The sequence below is a fragment of the Convolutriloba macropyga genome, chromosome 11 (genome assembly GCF_964194025.1).
Source record: "Convolutriloba macropyga chromosome 11, txConMacr16.3, whole genome shotgun sequence".
Taxonomy (NCBI): Eukaryota; Metazoa; Xenacoelomorpha; order Acoela; family Convolutidae; genus Convolutriloba; species Convolutriloba macropyga.
In genome coordinates this window covers 14,314,362-14,332,542 of record NC_134478.1, presented here as the reverse complement: position 1 = coordinate 14,332,542, position 18,181 = coordinate 14,314,362, and the positions used below count along the sequence as shown (strand labels likewise).

The 18,181-nt window shown below is 29.9% G+C and overlaps 1 protein-coding gene across 2 annotated transcripts in view; it reads right to left on the bottom strand.

Moving 5' to 3' along the window:
- The window catches only part of LOC142349565 (uncharacterized), a 511,473-nt gene that overhangs the window by 476,042 nt on the left and 17,250 nt on the right, over positions 1 to 18,181 (bottom strand). For both annotated transcript variants that reach the window (XM_075401206.1, XM_075401207.1), the window contains exon 3: positions 563 to 768. In XM_075401206.1, coding sequence (XP_075257321.1) covers positions 563 to 768 — 206 coding nt within the window. The remainder of the gene's footprint in view (positions 1 to 562; positions 769 to 18,181) is intronic.

The window sequence follows — 18,181 nt, the reverse complement described above, 5'->3', positions numbered from 1 at the left end:
AATTGGCCGACAGGGCGTTTAGCCGACAAGGAAAAAATGAGAAATTTAGCCGACAGTTTTATCATAATTGGTAATAAAAGTTCATAATTGGTCCATAAATCAGTAGTTCGGTTGTGATAGATTAATATCAAGTCCCACGGGCCGCTGAGGCATGGCCATGGCCCGCGAGGCATGGCCAGATGCGGTAAAATACCTTTGTTACGCTAGTTGATAGACCTTCGTTACACTAGATAATGAAAAAACTGCGGTATATTTGTCCGCTACGAAATGTTGTTTTCAATTGGCCAATCACAGCTTCAGAATAAGTTTTATTGCTCATTTTATCTAAATTGTCGGTTAAATTTCTCATTTTTTGGTTGTCGGCTAAACGCCCTGTCGGCCAATACGGCGGCCACCTGTTAAAGTAATGGATCTTTATACATAAACAGGGGTCGCTAGCAGAAAAGATCCAGATCGAGGTCAGAGTTTGGACAATGGTCTGATCGGAGGTCATTTTGGTCTGGTACTGTGACCTGTAGGGCATTTCAGTGCTACCTACTATCATAACGAAATAATAACTTACTTGGGCATAGCGGGTGCGGGTGCTGGGGCATTGTTAGCCTGCACTTTCCTCTCCCAGAACTGTTTCATCCTCTCGATGTTGTTCTCTGGTCTCCCCTCCAGGTAATTCTTCCTCATCTCCCCCAGGAATTCCCCCCCGTTCACTGTTCCTCCTAACTCCTTTTCCAGGAATTTCATGTATTTCGTCTTGTTCTCGATTTCTTGTGCCTATTTCAAAACTAATTTTCAACTTATATTTTGGAATAAATAATGAGTTGGTTACTCTAGGGCGAATGTGCGTCTAGCTGAATAATTACGAACTTCAAAATTCTGATCTTCTCCGCTAGTCATCCTTTTCGGAGCTTTTTAGCCAATGAGATTTAAATTGGCCAATCACAGCTTCAGAATAAGTTTTATTGGTCATTTTACTTAAATTGTCGGCTAAATTTCTCATTTTTTGGTTGTCGGCTAAAAGCCCTGTCGGCCAATACGGCGGCCACCGTCACATATATTACTGTTTCATGAAACAGTAATATATGTGACGTCAAAACGTCACAATTTTCTGATAGATTTATAATAAAAACGATCCGAATTTTGAAGTTCGTAATTATTCAGTACTGAAAATCTAAGTGCAGTACTGAAAATCAGATTTAACTGCAGTACTGAAAATCTAAGTGTGATATGTTCGGTTTAGAGAATTCTGAATGTAGTTCTCTGACTTTAATTCTGAGCAGAAGTTTATACGAAAATTTTCTGATAGATTTATAATAACAATGTGCATTGTACAACGGTTTTTCCAGATTTGCCCAATAATTCATTAAATAGTGCAAATGTATTAGACGTTGTGACAAAAAGCTGCCGTAACTGATAATATATTCTTTTCGCCCATCTGGTTACTGGAGGTATACATAATAAACATGGCTTGAAGTATGGCTTTGTGGGTTGTAAGAAATTTAAACAATTACCATTCGCTGTAGATCTGTCTCAAATTGGTCCTTATTTCAATCTAATTTATCCGAAAGCTTGTAAGCAAAGTGTGAGCTAAAATTTGGATTACATGATCATAGTCGTAATATATTAACATTTAAGCAAAATGGAAATTTTAGCCGAGTGTTATAAGCAGCACTCTGATTTTAGTTTAGGTACCGAGAGTACTATTATATCAGAGCTTAGCGTTGGTTAGATTAGATTCGCTGCGCATAATTAAATTGTAGGTGCCGTTTGTATTTAAGGCTCTTTTCTGTTGTTGCCCCCCCCCCCTCAGCCTTATATATTTGCACCCCCAAATATGTTCTTTTTGGTCCTTAGAGATCCTTTATTTTAGTCATTATAAATTGCCGGTAGCGGTAGACGAATGGATGAATTTTTGTTTCCTGTTGTCAAAAAAATTAGTACCAAAAAGCTATTCTTGCGAAAAAATATTAAAAACACGATTATTCTTTGTCTGCGATAACAGAAAAGAGCCATATGTAATTGTATATGTAAGTAAGTGTATGAAATGCAACCAATATGCTATAACATGTATAAGTGGGGATGGCAAATGGGCGTGGGGGGGGGGGGGGGGGCAATGACAGAAAAGAGCGATAATTTCTACAGGCAACGGATCCCTTCCGTTTGTGTAAGACCTTCCAGTAAACTAATCTGGACAATAAAACTGTCGTATCAGCTGCGTGGGTTGACTAATGATCTCATCAGTAGTTGTAGGTAAGCAAGAGAGAGGGGCTAAAAGTACGTACCTATGTATAAAGATTACCTATAGCCTATTTTCATCCAATTTCTAAAGATTTACCTAAAAGAAGAGTGAGAACAATCGACCTGTCATCTTATCATAATTACCCAGGGGTAACTATCTTAATTACCCCCAGGGAAATGCATCCAGTTGGATTTTCCGCTTTAATGCACTTCAGCTAATCTTATCTACTTAATAAAATATATCTGCAGAACTTTTAATTTCAAAGTTTTCATTTACGCATAACATTTTGAATGATCAAAACTTTTTCATTTTTCGATTATTTGTGAAGTTTTGTTTTGCAAAAAATTTCAAATCATGGTAACTCTTTACAAAAACTTCTTAAAAAACCTTTTGAAATTTTCATTTTTTTTCAAATTTTTAATTTCTGATTGTGTGAAAGAATGCAAAATTTTTGGGTAGCTTCTTTTGGTAGTTTCTGGTTTGTTCCTCGGTAGTTTCAGTTTCAAAAACCCGAAACAAGAAACACATTTTTCAGATAATGCTGTTCAAATAATCGATTAAATATTTTTTAACACATATTTCAGTGAAAAAAAGCAAAAAAAAACCATCGCACAAAATTTGTTTTTTCGTAGTTTTAGATTCTGAAACCTCAAACTAAAAGTGTTTTTCGTGGAAAATGTATGATACAGTACAAATTTAGTGGTATTTTTCGAAGTGGAAATCAATGGTGGTAATTTCACGGTCAATTGTAGATTATAGGTTTGGATTTTTTGTAGTTTTAATTTCTCAAACCTCAAACTACAAAATAATTTCTTCAAGAATGGTATGCTATATCAACTCCTTATAAATTGTTTTTCAACAAAGTATTTCATTTTGAATTATTGACGGTAAGAAGTTACACTTTTTGGTTTTCCCAAGTTTCAGCTTCTGAAACCTGAAACCTAAATTTTTTTTGGTATTGTGTGTTACAGTACATCTTCATATCGTAATTTCCAATGCAGGAGGCAAGGGGCATAGTTTATAAGTTATAAAGAGGGTACTGGTTTGTTAGTTTTTTTCAATTTTTTAGATTCTGAAACCTGAAACAGAAATTTTTTCTTCACAAATTACCCAAATCTTCGATTTCTTGCCCATTTCTTGCCAAAAAATAACCAGTTCATGGCAAAACATACACAATTCTTACCCCCAAAAACACAATTTTTGTCAAAAAATAACCAATTGTTGTAAAAAAACAAATTATTGCCCCAAAATTACCCCCAATTATTGCAAAAAATTTCCCAATTCTTGACTAAAAATACTCAACTCTTGTCGAAAAGTATCTATTTGTCGCCAAAAATTACCAAATGCTTGGCAGAAACTACCGATTTCTTATCAAGAACACCCAAATCTTCGCAAGAATACCCATAATTTTTAAAAACTTCCAATTCTTGACAAGAAACACCCAATTCTTGACACATGTACCTAATTTTTGATTAAAAAAACCCCAATTCTTTGCAAAAACCATCCCATGATTATCTAAAATTACACAATTACTGATTATTTCCAAAAATACCCAATTCTCGAAAGAAACCACCCCATTTTTTCCAAAAATAAAAAAATGCTACCAAAAAATACCAAACTCTTGCCAAAAAAAATCTAAAGCAAAATTATCCGTTTCTAGTCCAGAATTACACAATCCATAGCAAAAAATACACCATTCTTGTCAAATTCTACTACATTTTGCCAAAAAGACCTAATTCTTGCAATAAAAGCCCAGTTGTAGCAAAAAGTTTGCAAGACATGCCACAAGAAAAGACACAATTCTCGCCATAAAAAAATACACATGTTCAGCACAAAGTAGATAAATCTTGTATTCGTGCAAATGTATTCGACGTCGTGACCAAAAGCTGCGGTAACTGATAATATATTTTTTTCGTCCATCTGGTTACTGGAGGTATACATAATAAACATGGCTTGAAGTATGGCTTTGTGGGTTGTAAGAAATTTAAACAATTACCATTCGCTGTAGATCTGTCTCAAATTGGTCCTTATTTCAATCTAATTTATCCGAAAGCTTGTAAGCAAAGTGTGAGCTAAAATTTGAATTACATGATCATAGTCGTAATATATTAACATTTAAGCAAAATGGAAATTTTAGCCGAGTTTTATAAGCAGCACTCTGATTTTAGTTTAGGTACCGAGAGTACTATTACATCAGAGCTTAGCGTTGGTTAGATTAGATTCGCTGCGCATAATTAAATTGTAGGTGCCGTTTGTATTTAAGGCTCTTTTCTGTTGTTGCCCCCCCCCTCAGCCTTATATATTTGCACCCCCAAATATGTTCTTTTTGGTCCTTAGAGATCCTTTATTTTAGTCATTATAAATTGCCGGTAGCGGTAGACGAATGGATGAATTTTTGTTTCCTGTTGTCAAAAAAATTAGTACCAAAAAGCTATTCTTGCGAAAAAATATTAAAAACACGATTATTCTTTGTCTGCGATAACAGAAAAGAGCCATATGTAATTGTATATGTAAGTAAGTGTATGAAATGCAACCAATATGCTATAACATGTATAAGTGGGGATGGCAAATGGGCGTGGGGGGGCAATGACAGAAAAGAGCGATAATTTCTACAGGCAACGGATCCCTTCCGTTTGTGTAAGACCTTCCAGTAAACTAATCTGGACAATAAAACTGTCGTATCAGCTGCGTGGGTTGACTAATGATCTCATCAGTAGTTGTAGGTAAGCAAGAGAGAGGGGCTAAAAGTACGTACCTATGTATAAAGATTACCTATAGCCTATTTTCATCCAATTTCTAAAGATTTACCTAAAAGAAGAGTGAGAACAATCGACCTGTCATCTTATCATAATTACCCAGGGGTAACTATCTTAATTACCCCCAGGGAAATGCATCCAGTTGGATTTTCCGCTTTAATGCACTTCAGCTAATCTTATCTACTTAATAAAATATATCTGCAGAACTTTTAATTTCAAAGTTTTCATTTACGCATAACATTTTGAATGATCAAAACTTTTTCATTTTTCGATTATTTGTGAAGTTTTGTTTTGCAAAAAATTTCAAATCATGGTAACTCTTTACAAAAACTTCTTAAAAAACCTTTTGAAATTTTCATTTTTTTTCAAATTTTTAATTTCTGATTGTGTGAAAGAATGCAAAATTTTTGGGTAGCTTCTTTTGGTAGTTTCTGGTTTGTTCCTCGGTAGTTTCAGTTTCAAAAACCCGAAACAAGAAACACATTTTTCAGATAATGCTGTTCAAATAATCGATTAAATATTTTTTAACACATATTTCAGTGAAAAAAAGCAAAAAAAAACCATCGCACAAAATTTGTTTTTTCGTAGTTTTAGATTCTGAAACCTCAAACTAAAAGTGTTTTTCGTGGAAAATGTATGATACAGTACAAATTTAGTGGTATTTTTCGAAGTGGAAATCAATGGTGGTAATTTCACGGTCAATTGTAGATTATAGGTTTGGATTTTTTTGTAGTTTTAATTTCTCAAACCTCAAACTACAAAATAATTTCTTCAAGAATGGTATGCTATATCAACTCCTTATAAATTGTTTTTCAACAAAGTATTTCATTGTGAATTATTGACGGTAAGAAGTTACACTTTTTGGTTTTCCCAAGTTTCAGCTTCTGAAACCTGAAACCTAAATTTTTTTTTGGTATTGTGTGTTACAGTACATCTTCATATCGTAATTTCCAATGCAGGAGGCAAGGGGCATAGTTTATAAGTTATAAAGAGGGTACTGGTTTGTTAGTTTTTTTCAATTTTTTAGATTCTGAAACCTGAAACAGAAATTTTTTCTTCACAAATTACCCAAATCTTCGATTTCTTGCCCATTTCTTGCCAAAAAATAACCAGTTCATGGCAAAATATACACAATTCTTACCCCCAAAAACACAATTTTTGTCAAAAAATAACCAATTGTTGTAAAAAAACAAATTATTGCCCCAAAATTACCCCCAATTATTGCAAAAAATTTCCCAATTCTTGACTAAAAATACTCAACTCTTGTCGAAAAGTATCTATTTGTCGCCAAAAATTACCAAAGGCTTGGCAGAAACTACCGATTTCTTATCAAGAACACCCAAATCTTCGCAAGAATACCCATAATTTTTAAAAACTTCCAATTCTTGACAAGAAACACCCAATTCTTGACACATGTACCTAATTTTTGATTAAAAAAACCCCAATTCTTTGCAAAAACCATCCCATGATTATCTAAAATTACACAATTACTGATTATTTCCAAAAATACCCAATTCTCGAAAGAAACCACCCCATTTTTTCCAAAAATAAAAAAACGCTACCAAAAAATACCAAACTCTTGCCAAAAAAAATCTAAAGCAAAATTATCCGTTTCTAGTACAGAATTACACAATCCATAGCAAAAAATACACCATTCTTGTCAAATTCTACTACATTTTGCCAAAAAGACCTAATTCTTGCAATAAAAGCCCAGTTGTAGCAAAAAGTTTGCAAGACATGCCACAAGAAAAGACACAATTCTCGCCATAAAAAAATACACATGTTTAGCACAAAGTAGATAAATCTTGTCAAAAAGTACCCAATTTCTAGCCAATTTTTTAGTATTGTCAAAAAATACTCAAACTCTAACCAAAAAGAAACAAAATTGTATTAGATATTCATCAGAAATTTATCAAAATTTGCACAACCTTGCCATCATATGTATTTCTCTAAATTATTCCTAACAATCCAATTATTTAGTGACCTTACAAACATCCAATTCTGACATCATCTTTTGTAAATATGAATGATCTCAGGTGATTGGTAAAGGTTTAATGAGCACAATAATGTCTCAAATGATTTTTTATAGTCCCAAATTAATCATTAATTGTTTCAGTTTAGTCAGAGTAATTTAACAATTACGTCCTATTATCTTCTAAATTACAACAATTAATTGATGTCATCTTTGTAAGAGGACCATTGATCTCTTTGCGGCAAAATTTAGTCCAGCTACGTCATCTGATTGCTACAATTACGGATACCCAGGTATTGTATGGGGTCACTGAACTCATCTGAACAAAAATAAAACCATTCTACTTACCATATGATTGTTCTTAGTTTATCAAAGCATACACAGGTATCGTGATTGAACTCTTACTCTTTATAAGGTAATAATTACGTAAGTATTGAGTCATAATGAATTCATTGTTTATTCTAGTGTACAAACAAAAGTCCAACTCATTCTGCTTTTTTCCTTCTCTTCAAAAACTCAGTTCTAATTAGATTTTCATTCTTTTCCGGAGACAAATTCAATCTTCTTTTGCTGCAAACATAAGTCGTCAGTTATAAACCCTTAATTGAGAATTCTTCAACACCAGGACATCTTACTATTTCCCACTCCAGGTAAGTAACTTCTGTTATAAAATTTGAAAATAGACCGGAAAAAACGAATGAAGGGCTATTATATTCATCGTACTCGTTCTCAAATAGCAAATTACCTCTTCAGAGATAACAATTTTGCAATATTTTTCAGCTTAGTTCATTTAGGAGTTCAACCGCCTTCGCTCAAAAAAGGCTGGAAAAAAGCATATCAAATCTGTGAAACTGGACCAAAATATCAAGGACGACTTTTGCTTCCCCGATTTCAATGATGATGTAGCACAAATAAAGGAGAGGAAAGAGTACTTCGGCTGGGTAGCTGAGCTTCTGTTTTCAATTCTGAGGCAGCTTCTGGTCTTCATTATCGCAATCGAGAATTTACCTGAAGTCTCTGTTCTAAACAAACAGTCAACTGTAGACTTCGAAGAACCACGACGAAAACACAGTTTTGCGCGTCGCAAACAACATGAAACTCAACAGATCAGTCCGTGCGCAATTCTTTGATTATAATTTGTCTCATAGAGCAATGTATGAAAATCAACTTGGATATTTTAAGTAGGAGAGGCAACTCATGTTCCTTTGGTGTGTGTCTGACGAGTGTGAAAATTTGCAGGAACACAAACCTGATCGGGATTGTGACGAGTAGGGGAGTGGGTCATTGACCGGGAATATTATGGCAAATATAGAAGAAAAGAACACACTTGGCAACAAAAAATTTACAGAGCAGTTCTGTTTTCGTGTTTTTCTACAGAAACTGGACAGGACACAATAAAAGAAGTACAAGGAGCATTGACTGTTGAACATTTTTCTTTCATGTCTTCCAGAACCATCTTTAGTACAGTAGTCAGTGAAAGTGCACGTTACCAAGATCATATTTTTTCTAATGAAGCAAGTGAAAAAAAATCTGAAAAACTTCCCTTAAATCTGAGCAACCGGCGTATTGTACACAAAAGAATGTCGAGAGACGGGCTCCTGCTGTCAAAAACCCTGAGAGTGTGGGAAGTAAAAATCCAGATGGCAATGAAAACGAAGACAAAATATGTCCTGCATCGCGCAATATGAGACGAGCTGCTGAGTTACATAGTAACAAAAACCAGCAAGCAGAGAATTTATTCCTTTGACTGATTACTTCCTTATATTTCCGGTATAATTTCAAATCTAAAACTATTTTTTTCTGAGATGACGAATGAACTTATTACTACTTTGTAATAATCCGTTTCTACACTCAGAAAAACTGAGTTTCATATATGCTTTTGAATTGATACTTTGATTCTAATATTTAAATGAGTTTTAAAAAATTTCGAAATAATATTTAATTAAAATTTCAATTTTGAATTGAACTTTATGTCAAAATTGCTTGTTCTTGTAAAACCTGGTTTTTCAAAAAAGCCGGATAACTTTGAAAAATGCTTGTTTTTGTCATATCTGTTTTTCAAAGACGGCGGTTTCTTTTTTATCCTCCTGCACGCCAAACTTACAAAATTGCAAGTTTAATACAATTTCTTCTCTTTTTCTGCGATCCAAACAAATAGGAGTTGATTTAAACGGATACTGATAATCCTTACATGGCACTTAGTTGGGAAAAATTGACAAAATCTGTCGACCAGAAATGCAATTATTGTGATATTGGGTGATGCAAAGCGATTGCAGTGATAAATTCGAAGCAGACACCAGCAGCAATTTTTCCCATCAGAATGATGCAATAAAAAGCTTTTCAACAAAATTTTAAACCTTGATGTTTTTTTTCTATTTTTCTATCTTTCAGCTTATGAATTTTTTTAATCGAAAATTAAGAATTTTAATTTTTGAAAAAAACATTGTTTTACTAATAATTTTCTTTCAAAAATGTCTTTTATAGTTTTCTATTTTTTCCACTTTTCAGTTTTTGTAGTTTCTTTAAAAATTTTTGACTGATTTATTTTTTTGGAAATAAAAATTGTTTTTCTATGAAAATTTTTTCCAGAAATGTCGTTTTTTACATAGAGTTTTTAACAAAAAAAACAATTTTTGTTGATTTTTAGTTTTTCTATTTTTCCACTTTGCAATTTTTGAAGTTTTTTAAGTACAACTTAAACTTAACTATTTTTTTGATTAAAAAATGTTTTCCTTGAAATTTTCTGCTTTCAACAATTCCGTTTCTGCATAAGGTTTTTGCAACAATTCCGTTTTTAGCAAAAAAAAGTAAATTGTTTTTTGTCTTTTTTCCATTTTTCAGCTTGTTGTATTCGTGCGGTGGAAACTAAAAAGATAAGAAAACACGAAGTCGCTGACAAGTTTTATTCAAGTATCTTAGGCAGAACTCTGTTTGATCACTGTGCTGTCAACGTAAACAAAATATGTGTCGAGGTAATATTCCTGTCGACATAGAGTCAATGGTGAGACGAATGACTCAACTAAGATAGATAGCTAACAACGTAAGACAAATGTTTGTACTGCATTAAGGGGAGAATAAGTCACTGCACGAGAGGATATACGAGATGGTACCCATGTACCACACAGTTTTTTATATTTCTTGTGCAAAAGTTTATTTGAATTAATTTTTTTAATAAAAACGCTTTCTACTTACCTAATTTTTTTGAAAAATGTCAATTTTTAATAAATGTTTTAAACGAAATTTGTAAAACTTGATGTTTTTTATTTTTCTGTTCTTCCATTTTTTCAGTTTTTGAACTTCTTTCATGCACAACGTAAACACAAAAAGTGTCGAGGTCATGTACCTGTCGACATAGAGTCAACCGTGAGATGAATGACACAACTAAGATAGATAGGTATCAACGTAAGAATTATGTATGTACTGCATTGAGGGTAATATTAATTCACTGCACGAGATGATATACATGACGGTACCCATGTACACAATTTTTTATATTCTTATGTAAAGTTTTGTTTGAATTATTTTTTTTAAACAAAAAGCTTTTTTACTTAACTAAAGTTTTTTGAAATATGTCATTTTTCACCAAATTGTTTTGTACTGAAATTGTAAAACTTGATGTTTTTTATTTTTATGTTTTTCCATTTTTCAGTTTTCGAACTTTTTTCTTGCACAATTTTCAATTATATTAAAAAAAACTTCGCTAGCATAATTTTTTCGTTCAAAACTGTCGTTTCTTTCATAAACATTTTAACAAATAGAGCAATTTTGTTGTTTTTTAGTTTTCTATTCTTTCCATTTTTCAAATTTTGTAGTTTCTTTATAATTTTTTTATTTGGTTTGTTTTCTTGGAAAAAAATTTGTATTACTAAATTAATTTTTTTCTCAGAAATGTCATTTTTTACATAAAGTTTTTAACAAAAACGGCAATTTTATTGTTTTATAGTTTTCTATATTTTCAATTTTTCAGTTTTTGTAGTTTCTTCATAATTTTTTAATTGAATTATATTTTTGGAAAAAAAATTTGTTTCACTAACACCATTTTTTTTTCAAAACTGTCGTTTTTTACAATAAAAATGTTTTCCTTGAAATTTTCTGCTTTCAACAATTCCGTTTCTGCATAAGGTTTTTGCAACAATTCCGTTTTTAGCAAAAAAAAAAGTAAATTGTTTTTTGTCTTTTTTCCTTTTTTCAGCTTGTTGTATTCGTGCGGTGGAAACTAAAAAGATAAGAAAACACGAAGTCGCTGACAAGTTTTATTCACGTATCTTAGGCAGAACTCTGTTTGATCACTGTGCTGTCAACGTAAACAAAATATGTGTCGAGGTAATATTCCTGTCGACATAGAGTCAATGGTGAGACGAATGACTCAACTAAGATAGATAGCTAACAACGTAAGACAAATGTTTGTACTGCATTAAGGCGAGAATAAGTCACTGCACGAGAGGATATACAAGATGGTACCCATGTACCACACAGTTTTTTATATTTCTTGTGCAAAAGTTTATTTGAATTAATTTTTTTAATAAAAACGCTTTCTACTTACCTAATTTTTTTGAAAAATGTCAATTTTTAATAAATGTTTTAAACGAAATTTGTAAAACTTGATGTTTTTTATTTTTCTGTTCTTCCATTTTTTCAGTTTTTGAACTTCTTTCATGCACAATTTTCAAATAATTAAAAAAAATGTTTTACTAGAATAATTTTTCGTTCAAAAATGTCGTTTTTTACATAAAGTTTTTTAAAAAAGAAAGCAACTCTTGCTGCGTTTTTTCTATTTTTCCGTTTTTCAGTTTTTGAAGATTTTTATGTACAACTTTAACTTAATTAATTTTTTTTAAAAAAAATGTTTTACTTTATTTTTTTTTGTTCAAAAATGCCGTTTTTACATAAGGTTTTAAACAGAAAATGCAACTTTGTTGTTTTTTTAAATTTTCTGTTATTCCTTTTGTCAGTTTTTGAAGTTTGTTTGTACAACTTTAAATTATTTTTTTATGAAAAGAAATGTTTTACCTAATATTTTTGGTTTCAAAAATGCCGTTTTTACATAAATTTTTCAACAAAAAATGTAAATTTTGTTGTTTTTTATTTTTCCATTTTCCATTTTTCAGTTTGTTATACTCGTGCGGGGGGAGCTAAAGTGATAAAAAAATCACGAAAGCGCTGACAACCTCTATCCACTTAACTTAGGCAGAACTGCGCTTGATCACTTTGCTGTCAACGTAAACACAAAAAGTGTCGAGGTCATGTACCTGTCGACATAGAGTCAACCGTGAGATGAATGACACAACTAAGATAGATAGGTATCAACGTAAGAATTATGTATGTACTGCATTGAGGGTAATATTAATTCACTGCACGAGATGATATACATGACGGTACCCATGTACACAATTTTTTATATTCTCATGTAAAGTTTTGTATGAATTATTTTTTTTAAACAAAAAGCTTTTTTACTTAACTAAAGTTTTTTGAAATATGTCATTTTTCACCAAATTGTTTTGTACTGAAATTGTAAAACTTGATGTTTTTTATTTTTATGTTTTTCCATTTTTCAGTTTTCGAACTTTTTTCTTGCACAATTTTCAATTATATTAAAAAAAACTTCACTAGCATAATTTTTTCGTTCAAAACTGTCGTTTCTTCCATAAACATTTTAACAAATAGAGCAATTTTGTTGTTTTTTAGTTTTCTATTCTTTCCATTTTTCAAATTTTGTAGTTTCTTTATAATTTTTTTATTTGATTTGTTTTCTTGGAAAAAAATTTGTATTACTAAATTAATTTTTTTCTCAGAAATGTCATTTTTTACATAAAGTTTTTAACAAAAACGGCAATTTTATTGTTTTATAGTTTTCTATATTTTCAATTTTTCAGTTTTTGTAGTTTCTTCAAAATTTTTTAATTGAATTATATTTTTGGAAAAAAAATTTGTTTCACTAACACAATTTTTTTTCAAAACTGTCGTTTTTTACAAAGCCTTTTAAAATTTTAAAAATTGATGTCTTTGATTTTTCTGTTTTTCCATTTTTTCAGTTTTTCAACTTTTTTTCGTGCACAATTTTCAAATAATTATTAAAAAATGTTTTACTAGAATAATTTTTTTCATAAAATTTTTTTCAATTTCTGTTGTTTTTTTTCTATTTTTCCGTTTTCAGTTTTTTAAATTTTTTATTTACAACTGTAACTGAATTATTTTTTTTAAAAAAATGTTTTATTTAATTGTTTTCTTTACCAGAAAACGTTTTTTTACAAAAGTTTTTTAACAGAAAACGCAATCTTTGTTGTTTTTTTATTTTTCTGTTTTTCCATTTTTCAGTTTTTGAGGTTTTTTTGTACAACTTTGATGTTATTTTTTTTTGAAAAAAAAATTGTACCTGAATCTTTTTGCTTTCAAAAATGCCATTTTTACATAAGTCTTCAGCAAAAAAAGTGAATTTTGAAATTTTGTTGTTTTTGATTTTTCTATTTTCCATTTTTCAGTTTGTTATACTCGTGAGATGGAAACAACAACGTAAGATATATATTATGTACTCCATTAAGGGGAGTATCGATTCACTGCACGAGATGACATACATGATGGTACCCATGCACTACACAATTTTTTATATTTTTTATATAAAATCTTATTCCAATCAAGTTTTTTTTTAATAAAAACGTTTTTTCCTTACCTAGTTTTTTTTGCGAAATGTCATTTTTTACATAATGTTTTCAACAAAACATTTAAATCTTGATTTACTAAAACAATTTTACTTTCAAAAATGGTTTTTTTTCCATATGGTTTTTAACGAAACATGCAATTTTTGTTGATTTTGTTTTTCAGTTTTTCCATATTTCAGTTTTTGAAGTTTTGTATGTACAACTTTAACTTAATTGATTTTTTTTGAAAAAAAGTTTTTTATCTTGAATATTTTTTCAAAAATTCCGTTTTTATATAAGGTTTTCAACAAAAAAGCAAATTTTGCTGTTTTTCATTTTTAATTTTTAATTGAATTATTGTTTTTTGAAAAATAATGTTTTATAAAAATAAATAATCTCAAAAATGCCGTGTTTTACATAATTTTTCTAACAAAAAAATGTAAATTTTGATGTTTTGCAATTTTTTTTTAACAAAATCGAAAATTGTTAAATTCAATTTATTACAACTATTACAAAAATTAATTTTTTTACAGTTATTTATTACAATTTAGTACACTTATTGATAAAATTTGCGGAAATCTATAACAAATCAAACTTTTGATGACATGACATGTTAATTCCTTTTATTTTTTCATTTTAAACAGTTACATTTTTATTAAAATCATTTTCTCCATGAGAAAATCCTATTTACGCATCGTCTCATGACAAACATACCTCAGAGTATACCCGGGGATACCGTTGTCGCGTGGTGACAATTACTGACTTCAAGCATCACTAGCTTGTATCTTTGGATGTTGTTCGGAAAAAAAAGATCGTTGGGCGCTCAGAGAATGCTAGGGATACTTGAAGTCAGTGATTGTCACCACGCGACAACGATATCCCGGGGTTTACTCAGAAGTAGGTTTGCTATACTCGTCCTGTGGAAACTAAAGTGATAAGAAAACACGAAGGCGCTGACAACTTTTATTCACTTAACTTAGGCAGAGCTGCATTTGATCACTTTGTTGTCAACGTAAACACAATATGTGTCGAGGTCATATACCTGTCGACATAGAGACAATGATGAGACGAATGACTCAACTAAGATAGATAGCTGACAACGTAAGACAAATGTTTGTACCGCATTAAGGGGAGAAAAATTCAATGCACGAGAGGATAGACAAGATGGTATTCATGTGCTACAAAGTTTTTTATAATTTTTATGTTAAATTTTATATGAAATAATTTTGTTAAATGAAAACGCTTTTTACTTACCTATTTTTTTTCGAAAAAAGTCATTTTTTACAAAATGTTTTAAACAAAAATTTTAAATCTTGTTGTCTTTTATGTTTCTGTTTTTCAATTATTCAGTTTTTGAAATTTTTTTCCTGCACGCTTTTCAATTAAATAAAAAAAATGTTGTACTAGAATAATTTTTTGTTCAAAAATGTCGTTTTCAATGTTTATTGTTTTTTAGTTTTCTATTTCTTCCACTTTTTCAGTCTTTGTAGTTTCTTTATATATATTTTTTAATTGAATTACATTTTTTGAGAAAAAAATTGTGTGACTAAAACAACTTTATTTTCAATGATGTCGTTTTTTACCCAAGGTTTTTTAACAAATATGCAATTTTTGTTGTTTTTTTTCAATTTTTCACTTTTCAGTAGTTGAAGTTTCTTATGTATAACTTTAACTTAATTGATTTTTTTGAAAGAAAATTTTTTTAACTTGATTGTTTTTTTTTTTCAAAAATGCCGTTTTTACATAAGGTTTTTAACAAAAAAATGCAATTTTTGTTGTTTTTTGTTTTTCTGTTTTTCCCTTTTTCAGTTTTTGAAATTTTTTTGTACAACTTTAACTTATTCAATTTTTTTGATAAGAACAACTGGCTTAAATATTTTTTGTTTCAAAAATGCCGTTCTTACATATTTTTCAGCAAAAAATGTAAATTTTGTTGGTTTCTTATTTTTCTGTTTTTCGATTTTTCAGTTTGTTATACTCGTGCGGGGGAAGCTAAAGTGATATAAAGAACACGAAAGCGCTGACAACCTCTATCCACTTAACGTAGACAGAATTGCGCTTGATCACTTTGCTGTCAACGTAAACACAAACTGTGTCGAGGTCATGTACCTGTCGACATATAGTCAACCGTGAGACGAATGACACAACTGAGATAGATAGGTAACAACGTAAGACATATGTATGTACTGCATTAAGAGGAGTATTAATTCACTGCACGAGATGATATACATGATGGTACCCATGTACACAGTTTTTGTTTTCTTATGTAAAATTCTAATTGAATTATTTTTTTAGGTAAAAACGTTTTTTACTTAACCAAAGTTTTTTTGAAATTATCATTTTTTAAGTAATGTTTTAAACAAAAATTGTAAAACTTGATGTTTTTTATTTTTCTGTTTTCCATTTTTCAGTTTTTGAACATTTTTCATGCACAATTTTCAATTATATTAAAAAAAAGTTATAGTAGAATAATTTTTTGTTCAAAAATGTCGTTTTTTTCATAAGGTTTTAACAAAAAAAGCAATTTTGTTCTTTTTTAGTTTCCTATTCATTCCATTTTTCAGTTTTGGTAGTTTGTCTAAAATTTTTTAATTGATTATTTTTATTGGAAATTTTTTTCAAAAATATCGTTTTTTACTTACAGTTTTTAATAAGAAAATGCAATTTTGTTGTTTTTTAGTTTCCTATTTTTTCCGATTTACAGTTTTTGTAATTTTTTTTAGAAATTTGCGATTGAATGATTTTTTTTGGAAAAAAAATTATTTTACTAAAACATTTTTTTTCCAAAAATGTCGTTTTCTACATAAGGTTTTTAACAAAAAATTCAATATTTTTAATTTTATTTTTTTTTCATTTTTCCGTTTTTCAGTTTTTGAAATTTTTTTGTACAACTTTAACTTATTCAATTTTTTTGATAAGAACAACTGGCTTAAATATTTTTTGTTTCAAAAATGCCGTTCTTACATATTTTTCAGCAAAAAATGTAAATTTTGTTGGTTTCTTATTTTTCTGTTTTTCGATTTTTCAGTTTGTTATACTCGTGCGGGGGAAGCTAAAGTGATAAAAAGAACACGAAAGCGCTGACAACCTCTATCCACTTAACGTAGACAGAATTGCGCTTGATCACTTTGCTGTCAACGTAAACACAAACTGTGTCGAGGTCATGTACCTGTCGACATATAGTCAACCGTGAGACGAATGACACAACTGAGATAGATAGGTAACAAGGTAAGACATATGTATGTACTGCATTAAGAGGAGTATTAATTCACTGCACGAGATGATATACATGATGGTACCCATGTACACAGTTTTTGTTTTCTTATGTAAAATTCTAATTGAATTATTTTTTTAGGTACAAACGTTTTTTACTTAACCAAAGTTTTTTTGAAATTATCATTTTTTAAGTAATGTTTTTAACAAAAATTGTAAAACTTGATGTTTTTTATTTTTCTGTTTTCCATTTTTCAGTTTTTGAACATTTTTCATGCACAATTTTCAATTATATTAAAAAAAAGTTATAGTAGAATAATTTTTTGTTCAAAAATGTCGTTTTTTTCATAAGGTTTTAACAAAAAAAGCAATTTTGTTCTTTTTTAGTTTCCTATTCATTCCATTTTTCAGTTTTGGTAGTTTGTCTAAATTTTTTTAATTGATTATTTTTATTGGAAATTTTTTTCAAAGATATCGTTTTTTACTTACAGTTTTTAATAAGAAAATGCAATTTTGTTGTTTTTTAGTTTCCTATTTTTTCCGATTTACAGTTTTTGTAATTTTTTTTAGAAATTTGCGATTGAATGATTTTTTTTGGAAAAAAAATTATTTTACTAAAACATTTTTTTTCCAAAAATGTCGTTTTCTACATAAGGTTTTTAACAAAAAATTCAATATTTTTAATTTTATTTTTTTTTCATTTTTCCGTTTTTCAGTTTTTGAAATTTTTTTGTACAACTTTAACTTATTCAATTTTTTTGATAAGAACAACTGGCTTAAATATTTTTTGTTTCAAAAATGCCGTTCTTACATATTTTTCAGCAAAAAATGTAAATTTTGTTGGTTTCTTATTTTTCTGTTTTTCGATTTTTCAGTTTGTTATACTCGTGCGGGGGAAGCTAAAGTGATAAAAAGAACACGAAAGCGCTGACAACCTCTATCCACTTAACGTAGACAGAATTGCGCTTGATCACTTTGCTGTCAACGTAAACACAAACTGCGTCGAGGTCATGTACCTGTCGACAAATAGTCAACCGTGAGACGAATGACACAACTGAGATAGATAGGTAACAACGTAAGACATATGTATGTACTGCATTAAGAGGAGTATTAATTCACTGCACGAGATGATATACATGATGGTACCCATGTACACAGTTTTTGTTTTCTTATGTAAAATTCTAATTGAATTATTTTTTTAGGTACAAACGTTTTTTACTTAACCAAAGTTTTTTTGAAATTATCATTTTTTAAGTAATGTTTTTAACAAAAATTGTAAAACTTGATGTTTTTTATTTTTCTGTTTTCCATTTTTCAGTTTTTGAACATTTTTCATGCACAATTTTCAATTATATTAAAAAAAAGTTATAGT